Source organism: Lissotriton vulgaris, chromosome 2_1, assembly GCF_964263255.1.
Source record: "Lissotriton vulgaris chromosome 2_1, aLisVul1.2, whole genome shotgun sequence".
Lineage (NCBI taxonomy): Eukaryota > Metazoa > Chordata > Amphibia > Caudata > Salamandridae > Lissotriton > Lissotriton vulgaris.
Window position 1 is genome coordinate 214,118,359 of NC_141687.1, and position 22,687 is coordinate 214,141,045.

The 22,687-nt window shown below is 46.3% G+C and overlaps 1 protein-coding gene across 1 annotated transcript in view; it reads right to left on the reverse strand.

Annotated features, from left to right (window-relative positions):
• Positions 1 to 20,481, reverse strand: part of TMEM120A (transmembrane protein 120A) — a 157,538-nt gene extending 137,057 nt beyond the window's left edge. Inside the window, exon 1 of the mRNA XM_086954768.1 lies at positions 20,266 to 20,481. Coding sequence (XP_086810894.1) covers positions 20,266 to 20,337 — 72 coding nt within the window. The 5' untranslated portion in view covers positions 20,338 to 20,481. The remainder of the gene's footprint in view (positions 1 to 20,265) is intronic.
• Between the last annotated feature and the right edge of the window lie 2,206 nt (positions 20,482 to 22,687).

The window sequence follows — 22,687 nt, forward strand, 5'->3', positions numbered from 1 at the left end:
TCTGTGGGTGCGACGAGACCTCGAGGGACCGGCCATCATCAGAACCTGCACGCTCTTAAAAACCAGCACGACCATCGAGGTAACTCTCTGGTGAGTGCTCTGGGGTCCGAGAAGCCCCGACCCTGAGCCGCTCTAGCACCGAAGTGCAGTCTCCCAGCATCTCCACGATCTGCGTGGGGCCCTTCTGCTCGCTGCTCAGCACGTTGTCTGGTCACTCGCCGCTGGCTTGTGCCCTTCTGTGACGACACCCGAGAATCATCACTGCTGGTCTGGTTGCTCCAGACTGGCCCTTGCTTCCATCTTTGCGAGAAGCACCCCGGACCCTCCTGGTCCACTCAAGACGCCATCTTAGGCCCACCCCGTGGCCCTGAGATCTGCCAAGGCTTGTTGCCCCATCCTGGGCCCAGCGACGCCGACAGCATCATCCTTCGTGGGACAGCTCGCACCTCCACCGTGGTCGCCGACAACGCCTCCTGGTTCGTGAGACTGCAGAGCCTAGCGTCGCCCACTCACCTAGTCGAGGTGACGGCCAACCGGTGCCTTCCTGGTACCCTCTGACTACTGGCTAGTAGTACGAACTTGGTCCCCTCTGCTTTCAGGTTTCATCAATCTCCGATCCAGGCTTGGATCTCTACGAACTATTCAGCACTGGTCGCCGGCCAGCAACTCCTTTCTTCCGGCTCCTGGCTCGTCAGCGAAGACCCCTACGCCTGTAAGACTTGTGCAGCCGCAGCCCTCGTGGCTAGGTAACTCGGCATTTCGGTGCCTGCATAGCCTCCTTACTCTAGGGTCCCGAGTCCCTCGCTTCCGACTTGCCTTATCGGGTCCGCCCGAGACCTTAACCTTTCCGTGTCCTCGGACACTTGTTTTAATTGTGCACTTGAAGTATTTGCTAAAGAGATTTGGTTTTTGCTTAGTACCCTGTCCTCATAAAGAGTACAGGGCTGTTGTGATTCTTAATAAATATCCTGTTTATTTTCATAACACTTGTGTGGTGTCCTTTCACTGGGTGTTCAAGGGGTATATGTGTGGTAAACAGCTGGCTTAACACGCCCTCTCGAGTCTTTAGCCTTAGACTGCTCGTATCCACGCTACTAGGATAGCTGGTCTATAGGTTGACTTACAACCAAACACCATAAGGGTCGTTGGAACGATACATAGCGGTCGCTAGAATAGCGAACGTTGCATATCGGGCCAACTTCTCACACCCTCCGCCTTGCGCCCTTCTCCTCTCCGCCTTGCGCCCTTCTCCTCTCTGCCTTGCGCCCTTCTCCCCTCTGCCTTGCACCCTTCTCCCCTCCGCCTTGCACCCTTCTCCCCTCCGCCTTGCACCCTTCTCCCCTCCGCCTTGCACCCTTCTCCTCTCTGCCTTGCATCCTACTCCCCTCTGCCTTGCACCCTTCTCCTCTCTGCCTTGCACCCTTCTCCTCTCTGCCTTGCAACCTTCTCCCCTCTGCCTTGCACCCTTCTCTACTGTGCACCCTTTCTACTCTCTGCCTTGCACCCTTCTCCCCTCTGCCTTGCACCCTTCTCCCCTCCGCCTTGCTCCCTTCTCTACTTTGCACCCTTCTCTACCTTGCACCCTTCTCCTCTCTGTCTTCCACCTTTCTCCCCTCTGCCTTGCACCCTTCTCCTCTCTGCCGTGCACCCTTCTCCTCTCTGCCGTGCACCCTTCTCCTCTCTGCCTTGCGCCCTTCTCCTCTCTGCCTTGCGCTCTTCTCCCCTCTGCCTTGCACCCTTCTCCCCTCTGCCTTGCACCCTTCTCCCCCTCCGCCTGGACTCCAAAACGTAAGCTGATCACTTTCTTCAAACAAAATAATTTTGACCTAATAGACAAGCTTTTTATTTTTAGTAAATGCATGGCAGGTGCTCTACTATCAGTTTGCAGTTTTCATCCAGTATCCATATGTACTCTGGCTATACAAGGAAAGTGCCACCATCCCAAGCCAAGTATACACACTAAATACTAAGAACTACCCACAATATATCGGCCAAACAAGGGTGGGCAGAGAGCACATCACCCTCACATGCATTCATGTTTTAATGAGGATGCTTTTCTCTCACAATAAAATTAATGTTTGTACAAATGCCATTTTGACACCTCTATGTGCTGTACATAACGATTGTCACTGTAACTCAGCTTACCGAACTCAGAGGGAAGGTTGACTTGGTACACCGAGAGAATAACAAATGACTCGGAGGACTTAAACAGATGTCAGGGTGAGCGTGAAACGGACTACGATAAAGCAAGCAATTAAAATTGTATTTTGTTTAAAAGAACCATGACTTGTCAGAAAACACAGTTTCTATTATGTATAAAAGTTCCTAAAAATGTCACAGTGATTACAAACTATATTACACAGGCACGTATGTTGGAGAAAGGACCTACAGGCTGTCTGAACAGAGATCAGATAATCTTCCCTTACTTGCAGGCCCGTTATCCCATTCCACCGAGACCTCTGTTTCACCTTTCAACAATAAAAATACACTTACTCACTGTCTCGTTCCTTGTCCCAAACTTGGTGGCTGAGGAAGCGCTTCTGCATCTGGAGCGTTCTTTCTAATAATTATAATTCACCATGGGCCAACCTGTGCACAATCACACAGCAGAACACAGCGTCTTCGCCACATGCCAGCATGCCAGCTCTCCACATTTACCGAGGCCCACTCAAGAGGGGTGTGCAAATCGCTTTCACTTTCGCAATGTTAGACATGCGTAGTCGAGCCGGCTGAAATCATCCAGAAAAGGGGAGCATGCTTTTAAAATGCTGATGTGGAAACAGAGCCAGCTTCAGCATTGTAATTGTGTCTTTAGGTAACTTGTAGGGGGAGGCAGGGAAGCAGTTTTTTTAAGGGTTCCACAATCACATTAAGAGGTCCCCAGCCCATGTAGGCCCCCAAACCCTGACAACCCCTCACCCCTCACAGACAGCCCTGGCCTCCTCCCTTCTCAAAGGAATAGTGCCCTGAGGAGAATGCACCATCCTAGGGCCCCCACCCCCTCCTCTTTCCGGGCCTGGCTCGTGGCTTTGACTGAAGAGAAACAATGGAAGTTGATACTTTGTTTCTCTTCAGTCAAAGGTCAGAAGCGCGAGGAGCGAGGAGCAGGCTGCAGACAGCAGCACCTGCTTTAGAGAGAGAGAGACACAGCTCTCTACCGGAGAGCTGAGCTGAGGGGCCCCCTTCATCTACTGGAGACTGCCCCCCCCCCCCCAAAACAACAACACGTGCTGAGAGATGGAGAGAGAGACAGGGGAAGCGCGAGATATCCTAAAAAATAATAGAAGCCGGGAGGCTGCCAAATCCTGCCAGGGGGCCGCCAGTGATCCTTCTGATCTGATCCTCGTCGTGGCAGCCCCTGGGGTTTGGCGGCCCTGTGCAGGTGCACAGTTTGCACATGCCTAGGGCCGGCCCTGGAGCCGGCGACTGTAGAGGTGTACAGGCCCAGCCCCGTCTTCATGATAAACAATGCCCAGCCCAGTCCTAAACTATCCGTTCAAAAGCATCATGTAGCCGCCGCTGCAGCTGTCCCCGAGCGGCGCCTAGATTTTCTTTCCAGACCCCCTTCCACTCCTCCACACGGCTTAGCTCTGATCAATGTTCTGTCAGTCGATTCAACAAAGTATTTGCAAAGCACAAATTGTTATGTAGTATAAATTATACATTGTGTAATATATACACACAGAGGCGCTTTAAAAATGAAAAATGTTTTTTAGAACAGCTGTAATTTTAAGATAACAGCAACATATCAAGTTGTATATTGCCACAGTGCTTTGCATGCTGAGATTTTCCAGCGCTTCTAAGTTTCCCGTGTAAATGCCTGAGCACCAGTCCAGGTTATTGCTTCATTCTGGGACTTAGTCCTGATTTTACAACGGTATAGAAAGAACTACAAGTCCCAGAATGCAAAGCAAACACTTAGGCATAGACATCAGAAACTTTAGAGCTCTGATGTTCCTCCTGCATTTAGAAAGGTTAAATCAAATCTACAAGACCTACGATCAGGGTCGGATTGGGATCACAATTCGGCCGGGCACTGACGAAAAAAGTGGTCCACATTCAAGAGGCGTGGCCCACATTCAAGGGGTGTGCCCTTTCATGAAACACCATTTGCACAGACAAGGAATGAAAGTGGGAGGATAGAGAGGGAGGAGCCTAGCCCGCGACCATGATGGCCGCCTGATCCCTCGGCTCCGCCGACCTTCCCGTTCCCCTTCCGAAACGCCGCTGATCCTGCAAGCTATCCTGCTAACCTGTCGGCGTCCTGGAACCGGGTGGCGCTCTTGTGTCCGACGGTGTGCTCCCCGGCTCGATCCCCGCGGCAGAAGCGGCACGGAGTCCCAGTCTTCGCTTCAGTGTTGCATGGTGGAGGCCGGGTCTTTGTTCTCCGGAGATGGCCGTCCCGGATTGCAACAACAGCGGACATTGTAGCGGGGCGGGGCGGGGTTGGCTGAAGGAGAGCGATTACTGCATTGACTTCTTCGATACAGTGAGCCGCCCTGCCCCGCACGCTCCCACGCCTGCCTTCTATCAATGCTGCCGGTGCTACATTGTATCGCTCGTTCCGGCTTGTGGACGGCTTTGATCGTCTTCTTGTTCTTCAGCGCTGCGATGGGTGCCATCTTGAACTGAGCGCTCGGCACCTGGGACTCTCGACCCCTGGAGGCTATCTGGGGTGTCTACTGCGGTTGGCGCTGCACTGCAGCCGGGTGGCAGGCGAAGAGGACCGTCTTGCTATTGTAACCCCCTGAGTGGAAGTCTTTTGTGTGCTGGATACTTGAGGGCTGCTTTCACGATGGCCGTCGGCGAACAGCCTCGAGAGCTACGGTGTGACTACGAGCCTAGGGTGTGCGAGACGGCAGTGCCCTCTCATCCTGAGGCGTCCCTTAGGCTTGCTGATATTCTGGGCGCCTTGAGTGATCTTCGTGTGGCTATACGTGACACGGCCCAGGACCTGGAAAGCCGACTGGATACCGCTGCGCTTGCAGAGCCCTCGAATGGCCGTGCTGATCCTCCTGTGCTGTGCACCTCGCCACACCCCGTGTTTGACTGTGATTACCAGCCTGCCCAGATGTACGTGGAAGCGCTGGGGACGAGAGACATGGTTGCTGCCGCGCTACCCATTACTGATGTGGAGACGAGTGGGGATCTTGGCCCTTGGCAACGGCTGGAGGTTTGTGTCCGGACGCCTCGCCTCACGACTGCTTCGTGGCCTCATGGTGGGTCTTTCTGTTCTATCCTGGTGTTGCAGCTACTGTTTTGGATGTCTGCCCTTCAAGAATTGATGTCGTGCATTGCTCTTTCTTGGATGCCCGCTTACCATTTGGCTCTCAGGTGGACGGACTTTTGTGGATGGTGTCTTGCTCTACTGTGGACCTTCCATTTGCTTTCTCCGTCCAAGATGGCTGCTTTAGAACTGGACATCGTTGACATGCTGGATCGAAGGGGACAAGGCTGAGGAGGTTTCTCCCCTTCTGCAGCATCCCGTTGTGTGCATTGCTGGGACTGTAATGGACAGTTATGGGAGGTACACGTTGGTTTGGTATAGGGTCGGGGTCTGGGGGATGGGTGGCCGAGGGTAAACATGCTGGTTGATTTGGTCATTTCTCTGGCCCTCCTCCTGTCTTATGTGACTTTCTTTTTCCTTCTTTCTTCTGCTTCTGAATTTCGGGTACTCTTTTGGGGCGACAGACACACTGCTTGGGGGGGGGGTAGGCCGTAGCCTCTGCATGCGTGTTGGGTGGGGGGGGTTTTTCTTTGTTCGTTTCAGTTCCTATGGGCCTTAATTTTTTCTTTCCTTCTTTTACTCTTTTCTTCTCTTATTTCCCTGGGTCATTGGTTGGTTTGAGGCGTTGTGGGTGGTGGCTGGGGCGTATTACACTGTTTGCTCGTTATCTCTCCTGTGCTACTCGCCTGCAGCCACTTGTTTGGTACATAATGCCCGCTGACTTTCTTTGAGGAACGATGCCCACTTATGTCCTAGACGGATTGTTTGGACTCAGATCCTACTTAGTTTTTACTACTTTGGACATTCTTTAAAAACTTTAAAATTAAACCTTCACTTCTCCTACTTCTTGGTAGCGCAACTACTTACAGTGTAACTCAGATTGATCGTGCTTGCCTTGATATGCTACTGAGTCGCCCAATTGCTTGCTATTGTGCTTCAAATGATGTCGAGGCCGGCCGGTAGGTTGTAGGCCCGTACTTGTTTGACTGAATTGTGAAATAAAGGTTTTCAAAAAAAAAAAAAAAAAAAAGGAAGTGGGAGGATACTGTTCTTGCACACGACACAGGGCCAAGGTGACAATGGCCTACATGCTGAGCAACTAAAAAAAATAGCAAGGCCCCTTTTTGTCACAAAATTATTCCAGCCCTCCAGCACAGGAGCACCTGAAAAGCAGCAAATCCCCTGCTATTACTAACCTACTCAGCCCTCCCCAGACCTTCAGCTCAGGAGCACGTGAACAGAGGTAAGGCCCCTGCAATTAGTAAATTAATCAACCCTCCAGGCCGTGGGAAAATGTCCTGGCAGGGGAGCACAAAACACAGCTTTCTGGGTCATCCAAGGTAGCCAGGTAGCCAGGGGGGGGAGGCTGAGGTGAAGCTGGTGCATGGGAAGTGCCTTCCCAGTGTGTTCTGGCAGTTTGAGTGTTTACCATTTACTGTAGTATTACCCTTGTACCTGTGTATGGTACCCTTTTGTAACTTGCACAAGTCACTTTTCTCTTGTAATACACTGTTTGCTACCTCTCACTTTTGTTTGCTTTAGATACTTTCACAAGTGCCACCATTGCCTACGTAACGTTTCTTCTTGTGCTGGAGTGTCTGCCATTAATTGCAGTATTATACCTCTACTTGTATTTTGTACGCTTTTGTAACCTGCACACATATCTCTTTTTCCTCCTGTAATGTATCGTTTGCTCCTCTTGGATTTTGGTTGCTCACTATTGTCACTTTTGATTCATGTAACTTAACGTTTGCTTTTGTATTTTGTCCACTTATAATTTTCTCCTCATGTATTATTGCTGTTCCTAGTGTGAAGCGCTCGGACACCTTCGGGTAAAGTCTGTGCTATATAAAATCGCATACATAAATAAATAAAACAAAAAAATTCCAAACATCACCAGGCCCCCACAGCAAGACCCATTCTTCCTCGCCCACTATGCCCTGAATGTGAAGGGCTGTGGGCGAGGTGTTAAGACTAACACCGTTTCTGGGCTGCATGAGCGCCAGGGGGCCGAGGTGCAAATGGCTCAAAGGCCTGAGAAACACCTGGACCCCAGGGAGGCTGATTATTGTAAACAATCACCCCTCCCCAGCCCAGCCTCAGCTTGATTACTTGGCAGGGCAGGGGTGAAGGAGAGCCCACAGCTGACAATCGCTGTCTGGCCGCACAGCGAGGCTGCTTTAATTTTCTCAGTCTCTGTCTCAGTGCCCTCTGTGGGCCGTTTTTTTTCCTCCCCTTTCCCAGTCCACTCTCTGTGGACTGGGACAGGGGAGAAAAAAAAGGCCCACAGAGGGCACTGAGGCACCGGCCCTTCGGCCCATTCCCGAATGCCCGCCTTGCCAATCCGCCCCTGCCTACGATGCAATCCGGGGTTGGTTAATACCAGAATTGTTTCAAGGATTTCTGTGTGACACGGTCCATTTTGCTGTTAAAGTGAGCACTAGCATTTACTTTACAATCAGCAACGAGTGACACATTTAAAAGAAGGAGTGTGTGTGGCAAAAGAGCAATACGTTATTGGAAAAGAGGACAATATATCTTTGTTAGAAGTTAATGGCAAAGAGACCCATGCTAACAGCACTAAAAGCAGATAGGTGTAAAGCTGCGTTGATGAAGATTAGACTTAAATTAGGTGATTAGGGGTGTAAGGAACCAAGTGAGGAAGCGAAAAGGTCTGGTCTTTGAAGAAGGTATGGTTAAAAGCTTGGGGAAATATGAGGTAGCTTATACAGCCCTAGATAAAGCACAATCCTCATTGCACTAAGTGTTTAGAGGAAGTTTATACTGCAGAACCGAGAGGAGAGGGCAACCTCTAAGCCACAATTTTTACAAGTCTCAATATGCCCAACACCGACATTTGTCAAGAGGATGCCAGAATCAAGCTTGATTTTACCATCACAGAGATAGAGGGTTCAGAAGGAGAGGCACAAGGAGTATAGGATTGCAGCAAATTCCACTAGTGGATGAACGAGACAAAGGAAATGAGTTTTTCATTAGAAACGGAAAAAGAAGATAGGTGCAGAAGTAAATAAACTATGGAAAAAAGAGCAATAAGGAAGGTAGAAGAGAACTGTGTGGGATTTATAAGCACATTGTTTATAATCAAGAAAAAAGACAAAGGGTGGAGACCGCCAATTCACTTGAGGGAGTTAAACCAAATTGTGGTATACGCTACGTTTCAAAATGGAGGGTGTGAACCACCTAAGTGACTTGTTGCAGGAGAAAGTCTTGCTAGTGAAAATGGATCTACAAGATGCTTAGTTCACAATTCCCATAGCACGAGAGTCAGAGCGCATTGCCATTCAGATGAAAGGGTCAACTTTATCAGTTGTTATAGCTTCCCTTTGGTTTAAGTTTGGCAACCTGGTGTTTAACAAAGGTAATGAGGGCAGTCGTTTTTTTAGGCAAACAGGTTTGAGAATGACAGTACTTAAACGACATTTTAATAATGAATCACAACAGATGAGAATTAACCAATAATTTAGAATTAAAGTGGACACTGGAAGGTTAGGCTTGATAATAAACAGAGAGGAATCAATCTTAATGCGGATTCAAGATTTGGAATTTTTGGCCTTTAGGCTAGACTCTGTGAAAGCACAGTTGTTATTACGGGAACATAAAATGAAGTTTGTGAAAAAAGAATTAAGAATGAATTGAAATTGAAGGAGGTGAAACGGAGGGATTTGGCAAGGATAACAGATTTACTCTCCTTGTCAACGCAAGCAGTTTTTCCAGGCCCTCTTCACTACTGGACTTCACAGTGCTTTAAGACAGCAGGTTTAGCAAAGGGATTATAACATAGAGACGGAATTTTCTTGAAAGAGGCAAAAAAAAGGAGATGAAGAAGTTGCTGCAGAATATAGAGGCATGGAAAAGAAATGCACTTTTTGGAGCAGAGAAGGATTTTGTATTGGAGAAAGTTCCAAGCATGGAAGGATAGGGTGCACGGTTTGAGTAACAGGGATTTGGTAGCAAGAAGAGAAAGCACAACACAATTGTTTTGGAAATAATAGCAGGTTTGTTTGCAATTCAGTGTTTGAGAAAATGTAAAGAATTGTTCAATAGTTTTGAGAACAGACATTTAACAGCAGTGACATATATTAACAACCTGGATGGAAGCAGGTCAAATAAACTTTCAGACATAGCAAAGGATTTGAGACATTGTTGCTTAGAGCAAAAGATAAAGTTAAGAGCGAAATATTTGCCAAGAGTAAAGCACAATATAGCAGATTGGAAGTCTCGTAATTTGCTAGATTATAGTGATTGGGAAATTGCACAAGAATGTTTACAAGGAGATTACGAAAAGTGTTTGAGCTTCCGGAGGTGGATCTTTTTTCATCAAGAATAACTTATCAGTGGAAGAAGTAGTTCAGTTGCAGCCAAGATCCAGACATAAAGGCCATGCATGCGTTCAAACAGGATTTGAGAAGGTTGAAAGGTTATGCCTTTCCACCATTTTCAATAATTTAGAGTATTGCTTCAGGTGAGGAGACAGTGTTGTCAGTTGGTGCTAGTGACTCTTATTCAGACGACTCAGACTAGGTTCCAGTCTCTCATGGAGGTAGTTGTAGAGGAACCCTATAAATGATTCAGAAAACAGAAGGTTGAAAACAAAACAGAACTAAAGCACAATGTCTAACTAGGAAGGGGAATGTGATAGCAGATTGGAATTCATGTCATTTAATAGATTATAGCGATTGGATGTTGAGAAGCAACATGATTCTGAAAACACAGTAGTGTCTGTGCACACTGGAGGTGTGTTTATTTCTTTTTAGACAAAGTAGCATTTCAGTTAGGATAAATATCCAGGAGTATTGGCAGTAGATGTGTTGTCAGAATTACAAATAAATGAAAAGTTATACCTTTCCTCCTTTACCGATGATTCCAGCCTAGGTACAAGTAAGGAGACAGAAATGTCAAATAGTCTTAGTGACTCCTTTTTGGACAACTCAAATTTGGTTCCCATCAGTTCTCGAAATAGGTGTGGGAATTTCTTTGCTGATTCACCCTACAGAGGACTTATCGTGCATAGAAGGGGAGCAGTATTATTTAGTTGAGTCAGGTGTGTTCAACCTTCTAAATTTTAAAAATATAAAGAATTCATGAAGGTTCTCAGAACTTTCTAGAGAGGCTTTAGAACTCCTCAACGGGCCTTGAGCTTCAGGAATGAGGAAGAGTTATTAGACGGTCTGTGGTGTCTGGTTAAGTTGGTGCTTGGCAAGGGATTTGTACCCCATGAAAGCTGGTGAAATAGAAGTTGTAAAGTTTTTGGCAGAGTTGTTTGAGAAAGGATGGAGCTATAGGACAGTTATATGTTATAGTACGGCAATGGCAGCTCAACATTTCCTATTGGAAGGTATATCAGTAAAAAAAAAAACTTCGATATGCAGACTTATGAAAGACTGTGGGATGTCAATTTGGTTTGCAGATTGTTTGAGAACTGGCCAATGACTACTTTTTCAGCATTAGGAGTTGTTTGAGAACTGGCTAAGGAATACGTTTTTAACATTAAGAGAGTTAACATGGAAATTAGCTACATTACCTTCTTTCCTTTATAAGGGTATCAAACGTGAAAGCACTGAATTTGAGTAATAGGTTTTATTAACCAAACAGAATGTTTTTTTTAAATAAGGCAAAGAACTAGGACTATTTCCAAATTGGTAGTTTATCTGAAATTTAATGAGTATCCAAAATGTTGTGTGGTAAGATGCATAAAAGAATATGGATCAAGAGTGCAAGGAAATAGAAGGGCAAATGTAGATCAGCTGTTGATTATTTATGTTAAACCATATGTTTCTGTCTATTGCAAGATGAGTTAAGACAGCAATGAAGGAGCCAGGAACGAATATAACTCATTTAACATTCACTGGGAGGGGTAATGGCCTCAAATGTTTCATGTGCAGGGGACAGACTGTTGGAGATAATGAAAGCAGCAGGCTGGTATAATGCTGAGGTTTTCAGGAAATTCTACTTTAAACCTATCTAGCATGTATCGGACTTTGCAACAGAAGGCTATGAACATGCATACTACTAGCCTGGGTGCTGAACGTTCGAAGCAGCTAAGGTGTTAATCAAAACCAAGCTTGTGTGGCTCACTGGTCGATAGAGTGGCAGAGTAGGGTGATGGTTCAGATGTGAAGGAGAGAACCAGTTGCTGAGCTATTAGGTTAAACCTTTTAGGGACATTACATCAGAAATAATTAGAAGGTGGGCAAGGCAGCTATGTCTAAGGCAGGGGTTAATACGGACATATTTAAACCTCATCTTGTATTATGGGCAATGGGAGTGTAAAGATTTTCTTTCGGTTGGAAGATAAAGAGGTTTTAAAGGCAGCAGACTGCTCTAATGCAGAAGTTTTCAGGACATTTTATTTCAAACCAGAGAAGCATGTAGCCGGTCTGTAGCTTTCAGCATGCATAACGCTAGCCTCCTGTCTTGACATAAAATGGAGATTCTCTAAGCAGTTTATAATGTGATTTTATTAAAGAGTAAGAGGCTAGCATTAGGTCATCCCACCCATTGCTTCCCTGCGGAAAGAAAGATTTTCACAGAGATCATTTGTTCTCCCTGCCTGGTATTTGCCACAGCAAAGGATAGTGCCCTTTGTTAAGGATTATGAAGGAGTTGGTAAATTGGCTGGTGAATCAGTTTAAATTGGCTATGGGCAATCTCTATTCAATATATTTTTTATTCCCTGTGTATGTACGTGCCAAGATTAAAACAAAATGATGAACCAGATGGGAATTATGATGGGCATGTAGCTCAACCTATTGATCATGTTTAATGCCCAACAAGGGCCAACAGCAATTTTTCAGGACCAGAAAGAGAAAACCCTAATCTACTAGCTAGGTGATGGCAGCTGGCATTTGGACTTTCCAACTTTACAACATGTTGAATAGAGGTCTACACTGTTTTGCTTTCAATTAGGTCCTCAGTCAAAGTCATGCTTTCTTTCAACAACACTATTTATCTAGATCTGAAGCATGAGTTAGAATGGGTCTAGTATTTAAGGATGTCCACTCTTGTTGCCCATATACTGAAACCAGACCAGCTACTCAGGCTAAACACTTACTATGTAATAGTTCCCATTTAGTTTCATTGTGCTTATATTTATCCCAGGTGGCTATCCTTAAAATATTTAATGGTTCCAGCCCTCTTGGATCAAGGTTTGACATCTCTTGTCTTGACCAATATGCAACATCAAGTATGTACATCCTCACTACTGTCCCATCAATCAGTACATTCTACTAGTCTGACGCGATCATTAAGGTAAGGCACAAATAGACTACAGAAGGTTTCCTGTCTCATCGAATTAGATAGCAACCACAAACACCCAATCCAGTGCTTAATTTGAGCCGGTGGTTTGGTGGTGTTGTTTATCATATTTACTAATAAGTACAACAGTTGTTTAATAATTTAATATACATAAAAATAACTAATACCTGCTGCCCAAATACATTATTATAACTTTGGGGGTTTGGGGTAGTCTGAATGGTCACACTTGTTGGACCGTGAAGGTTAGTAGTTGTTTTGGTGCGGTCATTGGCGGCGTTGTCAGAGGTAATGGGTGGTGCAAGTTGTAGGAGCCTCCTGACGAGGGCCCTGCCAATTATTATTATTATTTATTTATTTACAAATTTGGACTGACCTAGCCCATTGTCTTGCACGTCTTGATAAAAACTTTGTAAGTAAAAGAAACATCTGTCATTCTGTGATTCCATTGTCCTATGATGTGTTGATGAGTGACAGCCTTTTGAATGCTTTTTGAGATTTCTGATCTGATTAATTGCACAAGTGGTCCACAGGATGTTCACAGTGGACTGCCCCAATCCTCCGAAGGGGAAAGAGGAAACTGGCATTTGGAAAGAACGGTCAGTGAGAGCATGGTAGAGAAAGCTTATGAAGTACCTTAATTATCATATTCACCCAAAAATGCATCAATATTCTGTCCTGAGGTTCAGCAGTTGTGGTCCCTAGCTCAGGGGCAGTCACTGGAAGGAGAAACCTGGATCCTTGAGACAATAAGGCACTGCACCAAATTCAAAATTTATGAAATGGCAAACCTAAGTTTGACACACTCTGCAAAGACCTTGTACGAAAGTGCTACAACACATCAAACGAAAAGAAAAAGAAAAAATAGCAATAGACTGTACAAGGAAGCACCAAAGAAAATAAAACAGCGCAAGACCACTGTTCTACTGACGAGGGTGAAAGAGTAGGGCTCAGACATCCTCGGTGTAAGTGTACCTGTCAATGATGCTGCATCTAGACACAGCATAGATGCAGAATGGAAATAAACAGTAGCCAAACAGACATGGCTGTGGTGAAGTTGTAGAACATGAATCACAACCTTACAGTAGAAAAAGAATAACCAATGTCCTAAGTCACCCTCATATAGTAACGCAAAAAGTAAGTCCACACGATAGTCTTTTCCACTGTTCTTTTTTGACGCTTTATTCCAAGTCGCCAGGATCGGCAGTGGAGCACTCTCCGTCGAATTACATATGAATTTCGCAAGACAGAAGTCAAGTGTCTGATGATGATTCCCTATTGAAGGAGTTGATTTGCGGAACGTTAATACCTTGTACTTGATGGGTTCATATAGCATATGGACGGTAGTTTTGACTGTAAAATAGGATTCCATCTATAATGTTTCTACGGATATTGTTGATTGTGCCCTGATTAAGTCTTGGGTTAATTCCGTAAGTTAAAACACATGTTGGCACTGTGGCAATCTGTTTCTTGAGATGAAGACCTGACGCATATTTTAACAAGACTTGGAATAAAGCATCAAAGAAGAACAGTGGAAAAGCCTACCGTGTGGACTTACTTTTTGCATTACTATATGAGGGTGACTCAGGACATTGGTTTTTCTGAGTGGGCTAAAGAACGGTGATGGATTAAACCCAGATCTGTTGACTGGGTGTGAGTGTTTGATTGGTTCAGATGCTCCTCCGTCCATCACCACCCCCTTTTGTACCACTTTGTTCGCCATAAGTTGGCAGGGTATGCTCAGACGTGAGTCCCTTGCTCACTTTGCCACTGGATTCAGGCAAGCCGGGCTCAAGACGGCTGAAATGCCAGAAACCGGTCCTCGGAAGCTTGTTTCCGGTCCAGGGAAGGCATGGCTTGGCAGTTCGGGCAGGACTGTTCCCATGAGGCATAGGGTCAGACTGATTTGCATATGGCCATGTCTGAACTGGGGTGGCAGAGTGGGCTAAAGAAGGGTGGTGGATTAAACCCAGATCTGTTGACTGGGTGTGAGTGTTTGATTGGTTCAGATGCTCCGTTCATCACCATCCCCTTTTGTACCACTTTGTTCGCCATAAGTTGGCAGGGTATGCTCAGACGTCAGTCCCTTGCTCACTTTGCCACTGGATTCAAGCAAGCCGGGTTGAAGACAGCTGAAATGCCAGAAACCGGTCCTAGGAAGCTTGTTTCCGGTCCAGGGAAGGCATGGCTTGGCAGTTCGGGCTGGACTGATCCCATGAGGCACAGGGTCAGACGGATTTGCATATGGCCATGTCTGAATATGTGTGTGTAGACAAGTGTTTACACACATTTAACAATGGGGGTGGTCGTTGTGTCAATTTCCTTGGAGCACCTTCATATTTGAGATGATATAATTGTTGGCTCTTAGAATTTACAATTACATTGCACAATCAATACTCTACTACCCTGTCTCCTTGTGTTCTACCTTATAGTAGAACACTGCAGTTGTAAAAGGGACACACCTGCTATTTCAGTGAAATGGTCAGATGGCACAGCACTGGTTGCACAGGAACACCTGACAGGGAGCAAGATTGGGATGATCCATCGCCAACAAAATCTTCTTGACTCAGAATTGGCAACTAATCACAGTAGGGATTGTGGGTAACATCAAGACTCTCTCCCTAGATCTTGGTGTGCTTCTTCAAAGTGCCCATGGAAGGCATGCAATAGGACGACTAAGTTGAATTGAGCGAGAAATGTGACAATGTGAAGGAAATCTGGTGGTGCTCATATGCATAAATTCTGATAAGAACATTGGCCACTGTAGAGAGAAAACAACAAAACTGGGTTCAATATGAAGATGAAAGTGCTCTCAAGGCAACCACAATTGATCTACGCAGAAATGAATAATCAAGGGATCTAGAAGAAAACCCTTGTGTTCATAATATGCAAGTGTAGCACAAAGCTTATATGAGAAGACAGTGTGAGGACATACAATCATGGACAGAGCTGAAGCAACACTGCCCTGCCTGTATAATCTGCATGAGGAGCAGGAACAGTTCAGAAATATTCTGAAAAATTGCCTCTCCAATATTAAACCTTTTATGTATTATTAATCCAAATTAATTTTTCTCTCTTACAAAAACATTTTTCCTTGTGTTAGACCTGTCAGCATTGGGGTGGTCTTACCCTGTTTTTTTTTGTCCTTTTCGCCTTATTTTTGCCACTGTCTCTTGTTGGACCTAGGTCTCTGGGCACCTTACCACTGCCAAACAGTGCTGAGGTGCAGGTGCTTTCTCCCAATAACATGGCTGCCACAGGCCCCTGCTACTGCGGAGTGGCCATTGAATACACGCACTAGTAGTTAGGAGCAGGCTGGGACATCCCGATACTGTATCTCTGCCGTCCCACCTTTTTGTCCCGTAGCCCAACATGTGGAAGCTCCTGGAACCCTCCAGCCCTGGGAGGGGTTGTGCTTAGCCGCCTTTACAGGAGGGTACCCTGACCTAGGGGTATAAGAGGAAAGGAGGGAAACTGAACGAGTCAGTTGGGGCACCACTGGACTGGGGGAACCTCTGCCGGAGTAAAGGCGGTTGGGCCTAGGGGAGGAACCTACACTACTGGGACTGACTGAGCTTAGGCCCTGCTGTACCCAAGTTAGATGAGGGACTCTGCCTGCCTGCTGACTTTGCCCAGTGAGGGGGAAACCCAGGGGACCAACTCCAGTGTGCTGCAGGGAACCATCCTGCCTAACTAGATCAGACTTGCAGCCCTGCAACCGGCCCACACCTCAAGGGACCTGGAATGAGCAGAAAAGGCCCCATTTAACTCTCCAATGGAACCCGGGGGCCTAAAATAAGCGTGGAACTGCTTAGAGGCCTGCTGAACTGGGCATAAGGCTGCCCCGGGTAATGATGTACTGTGCTATAATTAACCCTTGACAAGGGACTGTTCTTTTTAGAGTGCCCCTGCCTAGGGAATGTTAATGTTGCTGATGCCATACCCCTGAATAGTAGAAGTGTTGCATTTTCCTGACATATCCCTTTTGATGTCTATGTTTACAGGAAATGTTGCTGCCTAGACTACCCCTAAACAGAGTGTTCTTTTCAGTGAATTAATTTCAGACAGATGCTAACCCCATTTGCCTGTTGTATGAGAAATGTTAAGTACCTGAATTGATGCCTAGTACATATGAAGAGTTACTTACCTGCACTAACGAGATTAGATAAAGAGTTTTGATTTAAACAACTACCTGGTGTGGTGTCAATTTATTGCGTGTGCCTTCATGAGTCAATCTGAGTGTGTGCTGCACCACTGCTTTGCACATTGCCTTCCGGTGCCTTCCTGCCTCGCGCCAAGCTACCGTGTCGGAATTAGTGACCCCAGCTCTAACACCCTGTCCGTGGACCTTCAGTTACTCCACATCAACATGTTCTGAAGAATGCTCAAGCAATGCTGAAGGGGGGTGGAGGTGAACCCCAAGGGGCCTCATCCTCCATTCGAAAAGGAATAGTAAGGGACATCTTCAGCGTCACCTGATGCCGCCGCAGCGCCGCCAACGAACGTCGAAGGAGGCTCCATTGACCGGCGTTGGGCGGTGTCGACTCAATATACAATGCGTTGAGAGACTGTAGTGTGGGACAGCGTCGACTCTGGGACAAGTCCCCTGCGGTGACCACATCAGACATCATCCCAGGGAGCCTTACCAGGCTGTCCCCTGAAGCCGGAGGTGGACTGTGGCCTGACATTTGTATGGGAGGCCCTACTGACGTCACCGGAACACTGGGTCGGGATTTAGGGTACTCGATTGGCGCTGAGGGTGAACCCGCCGGCGAGCTCCCAGTCTGAGTCCTGACCACCTCTGTGGGGCCTGAAGGGGCGCCAGGGAGAGAGGTCGGCCCAAATATGGCCTGCAAAGCCTGGTAATAGGCTTCCATCTGGGCTGTAGTCGCCCCAACACCAGGAAATGGTGGGAAGGCAGGGGTCGACTGCTGAGGGGCTGTGTCCAGTAAAGACTAGGAACCACGGGCCCGACGTCACAACTATGGGAGGCCGACTGCCTCCGTGACTTTCTTCTGTGCTTACCCGAGGAAGTCGAGCAACGTCCTCTGGGACGACTTCGTGACCTGTCCCGAACAGGAGTCCCGGCTCGAGGAGGAGACCGACAACACTCTGACTCCGAGCGAGACATCCGGGCGGACAACTTCATCCTACCTTCCTACAGGGACTTCGGTTTCAGCTGCCGATAGGCCTCGCACTCCTTGGAGTCATGGTGCTTTCCCAAGCAGCACATATCAATGACGTGTGGATCCTTCGCCGATGTCTGCCTCGTACAGGTCTCACGCGATTTACAGTGATTATGTGATGTTTTGAAGAGTTGTGTTTTGGTTGCATTTTGTTGTTTTGGGAGGGATGTTCTATAGTAGGGTGTTGGTATGTTGGGCACAGGGTCCAGTAGAGTGCCCTTGTGAATGTGGTGTGTGACAATGGTTCGATACGGGACATGGGAGCTGATATAGGAATATGTTCCCAGTAGTGGCTGTCATGGCTCCCAGGGGGCAGGGGCAAGGGACCATAGAGTTGCACGGGGATGAGGGGGTATCAATAATTTTTTTTAAACCTATCTTTCTGCCAGCCTCATGGAGAGGTGCAGAGTGGACATGACTGGTTTGGGCAGCCTGACAGGGACGACCTAACCAGTCTTGACCATTCAGGAGTGGGCAAACCATTCCTACCCTGCCAGCTCGGTCCCACCCGCCTGCCCACATTGCAGAAAGAAACATAAAATGGTAATAACCAAAAGTTATTACCATTCTATGTTTTGGCTTTCACGCATTGCGAGAAAGCAGTGAGGTGACACTCCTCTGCCCTAGTGGAGGAGCCGCCCCTGTGTGTTCCTCTCCAGAGTGGGGTGTTAGTTGTTGGAGTACAACATACATGCCAACAGACCAGATTCAGTCAGGAGACCCACGCTTTCCAATACCAAAAATATCTTTGATTTTACTTTCTCCCACCTGAAACTGTTGGCAAACAAATTGCGTGTTGTAGCACCCCTACCCTAGGGACACAAAACAAGCGACTTCTCACTAGCCATAAGGGGATTTTCCATATTCCTATTATTTTATCAGTACTAGAACCATATTGGGGTGATTATACCTTTTAAATATTTTTAGCAACAAGTATAGGCATCACCTCCAGTGTTAAAAATGGCAAACCCCAGGACTTTTTTCTGACAAAATGGGACACTCTTAAGAAAAGCTACCAACAGGAAGGCAACCCTGCCAAGTGTCACGCATCCAGGGTTAAACTAACGCAAATTATAATATTTGCACATAATCATATAATGCGCACTCAACTGAAAGACCCTTTATGAGCACCTCTTCATTTGGGCACTGAATAGTGGGCACGCTCTCTGTGCCTCATGCACGCTGTTGCTCAAGCTGGATTGTGACTTTTGGTACCAGTACATGCCAATAAACAGGACATCGCTAAGAACCAGGTACCACGCCTCACACTGCAGCAGCTGAGTTGAGCCTTGTCTGGTCGTCTCTGAGAGACATCTGGCAATTTAGTTCTGTAGTCGCATAATGACTCCCGACATCTGTGCCCTTTCGCATTCGGGCATTTGCCTCTCGTTACCCGATGCAAATACTCTGCAGGTTTTTTCCCTGGCTCAGCATGCCATACACCTCTAGATCTGTCTTTCTCCCTGCCAGACTGTAGATAAAAGTGATAGTTTCAAAACGATCGGCTTATCAGCAGAGCGATCATCTGGCAAACTCAGTTTATATGAGGAGGCTGGCTGTGCAGTGCAAAAAGCACTTTGATACCAGTGCAGGATAAGGAACTCAGGCAACATATCTAGACTCATTTCAATTACAATAGCTCTGAAATGACTGTTATGTTTGACACCTTCACCCAGAACTGTATAAGGGTTTTTAAATAGTGTCACTTGGCGCTTTAGATAGTTAATATCAAATTCCTAACTGAAAAGATAAACTACAAGTCCTACAAGGAAATGACTGTGGACTGAAAAGTCAGAACTGGCAACATGTGGTGCAAATAATAAATAGCCACTTCCAGCTACACATCGTTAATTCAAAATAGTTTGTGATTTACTCACTATATGAAATTAAGCAATGGAAAATTAGTTAGCTACAATGAATGCTATTCATTTCATATTGCCCTCCAATTCCTGAACTCCGCAGTTAGTGATGGCAAAGCAATGCAGGCAAGGTCGACAAGTCTTTGAGGGTTATGGTGGTAGGTGTCCATCATGGAAATGTTAACTATTGGGGGGACTGCTGAATTGTCTATACCAAAGTCCATTTTTGTTAAAAGTATAGTTCGTTCCTGCTGCTTTTAAGGAAAGTTCCCTACTAAAGGAGCAGGGATTATATCAGGCGGGGGCAAAACCTGCTACTTGAGGCTGAAATGTTACTGCTTGAGTGACAGCTCATTGACAACATTTGCAACACGGTGTCACTCAAAGTGTCACACGAGACTGGGAACGTCACACATACGCTCACTACAAACCGAGAAATGTCACAGATACGCAGACTGGAACCTTGGCAGCGTTGGGAAGGTAGAGCTGAAAGCTCTAATATGTGATATCTATAAACAAAATACAGAAGCGTAGGCATTTCGTTTAGCCAATCCGCGTAAACGAGAGGCACTTCCAATGCACAGGTAAGATATTCCACCAATCAGCTTTTCAGAGACGATGCTTCAAAGTGCAGACAGACGATTCAGCCAATCAGATCATCGGGGAGGAACTATTTTGACAGGTAGATGCGCTCTGCTGCAGCAGGGTCGCGTTAACCCACCTGAAGCTGCTGGTAGTTGTCTTGCAACTCCTCCCAATCCCGTGCGCACTCGCGCATGGATGTAGAGGTCATGGCGGCGACTGCCCTAGCTCGTCCTCCCTGCCCTCCACAGCGCCGCAACCCTGATCTCTTCCGGGAGGCTGTGCGGAACCAATGGCCGAGAAAGAAGAGAGAGCGAGCGAAAGTGGCCGACGTCTTCTATCCCCGCCCATTAATGACGTACAACAATGCGAAGGTCGAAGAGGGAGGAGCATAGGGGGAGGGGGAGGGGGGGGGGGGAGGATGAATTGCTCAAGCTCGGTTGGTTAGTTGATTTAGGTCACGTGACGAAAACTGAAAGCCAGAAGAAGAGTAAATTGAGCAAGTTGTCACTGCGGTTTTGCCGTGGGTTATTTTAGAGTCGAGGTGCTTTCTTGAAGTAGGTTTCTTTTAAGGCAGTGGAGTCTTGATTTTCATACTGTTTTTGACGCCGTTTCAGCAAATTTAGTCGCAGGGTTTGTTGTAAGTACGGTTTGGCTTTTGAGTAATACAACTCGTTTGTTTGAAATGCAAAATCCATATTGGTGGACGAGTGAACAAACTAACAAGGAAAGCCGAGGCAAGGTCTGGCTGGGCTCTTAAGAGCCTGTACACGCCCGCAGCCCTGAAAATATTTGGCATCATACATCAACTGTGAACATACAATACTATTGGTGAGCCAAGTGACAGGTCACTTGAAAGTACACTTTATACATCTGTGGTCTAGTTTCTCAGCTCGAACACTATTATAAACCATTTAATACAACGTTTTCACACAGCACACATCCTAAAGTTGCATATTAGAAGTATAGGCAAAGCCAAGAGTCTTGCACTGGCCTCCAGCCTTTAGGCTTTAACAATTTTAGTTTTCTTCTGTCATGGTTTTTGCAAAACTATTCTTGTTGGTTAAGCTAGTGAGCCCTCATAAGTAAAAAAGATAAAAAGGCCACTCAAAAAGGAGTTTACAACACCATCAGCAGGAGTTGGGAACTGACAAAGCTGGGTTATGCCCAAGGAACAACACAGAGAGCTGGTACAAAGCATTCTACTATCTCTTCAGACTCTAAAGACCCAAAAAACATCAAAGTAATAAAGTGAAAATCAAAACACTGGTATTGAAAGTAAGTTGTTGTCCCTCGGTAAGAAGTCTCAGGACCCCACAAGTCTTACCTTCTGCTTGCAGAGTGTTCTCGCAGGGATGACATGAACAACTTCCACCGTCTCCCACCCCTCCCTTGTCCTAGCATATAATCTGACCAGGGTGATGATGGGGCACGGGGGAAGGAATCCTAGTGTGTGGTGGGTTGTCTTTTAGTGTGTAGGCCCAATTAACACAAAGGAACCCCTCTAGGAACTATTGCCTGATAGGACAAACAATAAGGTAAATCAATACTGCCCCCTGTATCACAAGCACTCAGACATTTATACCATCAGTAAATCTAGTCAAGGGGAACATCTATAGTCACCTGGGATTTGGTCCTTCGATAGGTTGTGGTGTGACCTCACACACCAAAAGTAAAGCATAACAGGCTGGGAGGGGTAATTGGCGGTTTGGTCTCCCCGTGGCAGCATGGGTTTATCCCTGGTAGAGGAACAACGGATCATATAAGGCGAGCTATTACGCTCTTTGATGCTCATGCTGTCACGGGGGATCCGATCACCATGATCTTTCTTGATGCCAAAAGGCCTTCGACCTGGTCATATTTACGGGGCATATTGGAGCGAAGGGGCTTTGGCCCCAAAATAACTAAGGCGATGAATATTGATCCATGTGCTAGAGTCCAGTTAATGGGTGGGGGGTCGGATAAAATATATATTTCCCGGGGACGCGTCAAGGGTGCCCCTGCTCCCCAATCCTATTTGCCCTTTATATTGACCCGTTAATTAGAAAGATACTGGGGCATGAGGGCATCAAACCGGTTATGTGCAATGGGTTAGAAACCAAATTATTGGCATATGCCGATGATTTGCCGGTAACAACTCCCGATCCGGAGGCAGCTATGCTTGTATTGAGGGTAATATCATCTGACTTTGGACGGCATTCGGGTTATCTCTTGAATGAAAATAAGACACAAATAATATGCTCCAGCAATATTATTAAACTGGATGGTAGATATACGGACTCAGAAATTTATCTCGGGGTTAGGATAAGCCCTCTAATGGAGTCTATAATTAAGGAAAATTTTGAACCATTGATTGACTCAATGTCAACTGAGTTAAAAAGGATAGATTCCATTCATCTGTCCATAATTGGGAGAGCAAACGTGTTAAAAATGTCAATGTTTCCGAAAGTATTATACCTCTTTCGTGCGATTCCACTTATGGTGGGGGAAAGCGCGATAAAATCTATTGAGTCCGTTTTTATCAAATTTATTTGGCAGTATGGGAAAACGAGAAGATCTCT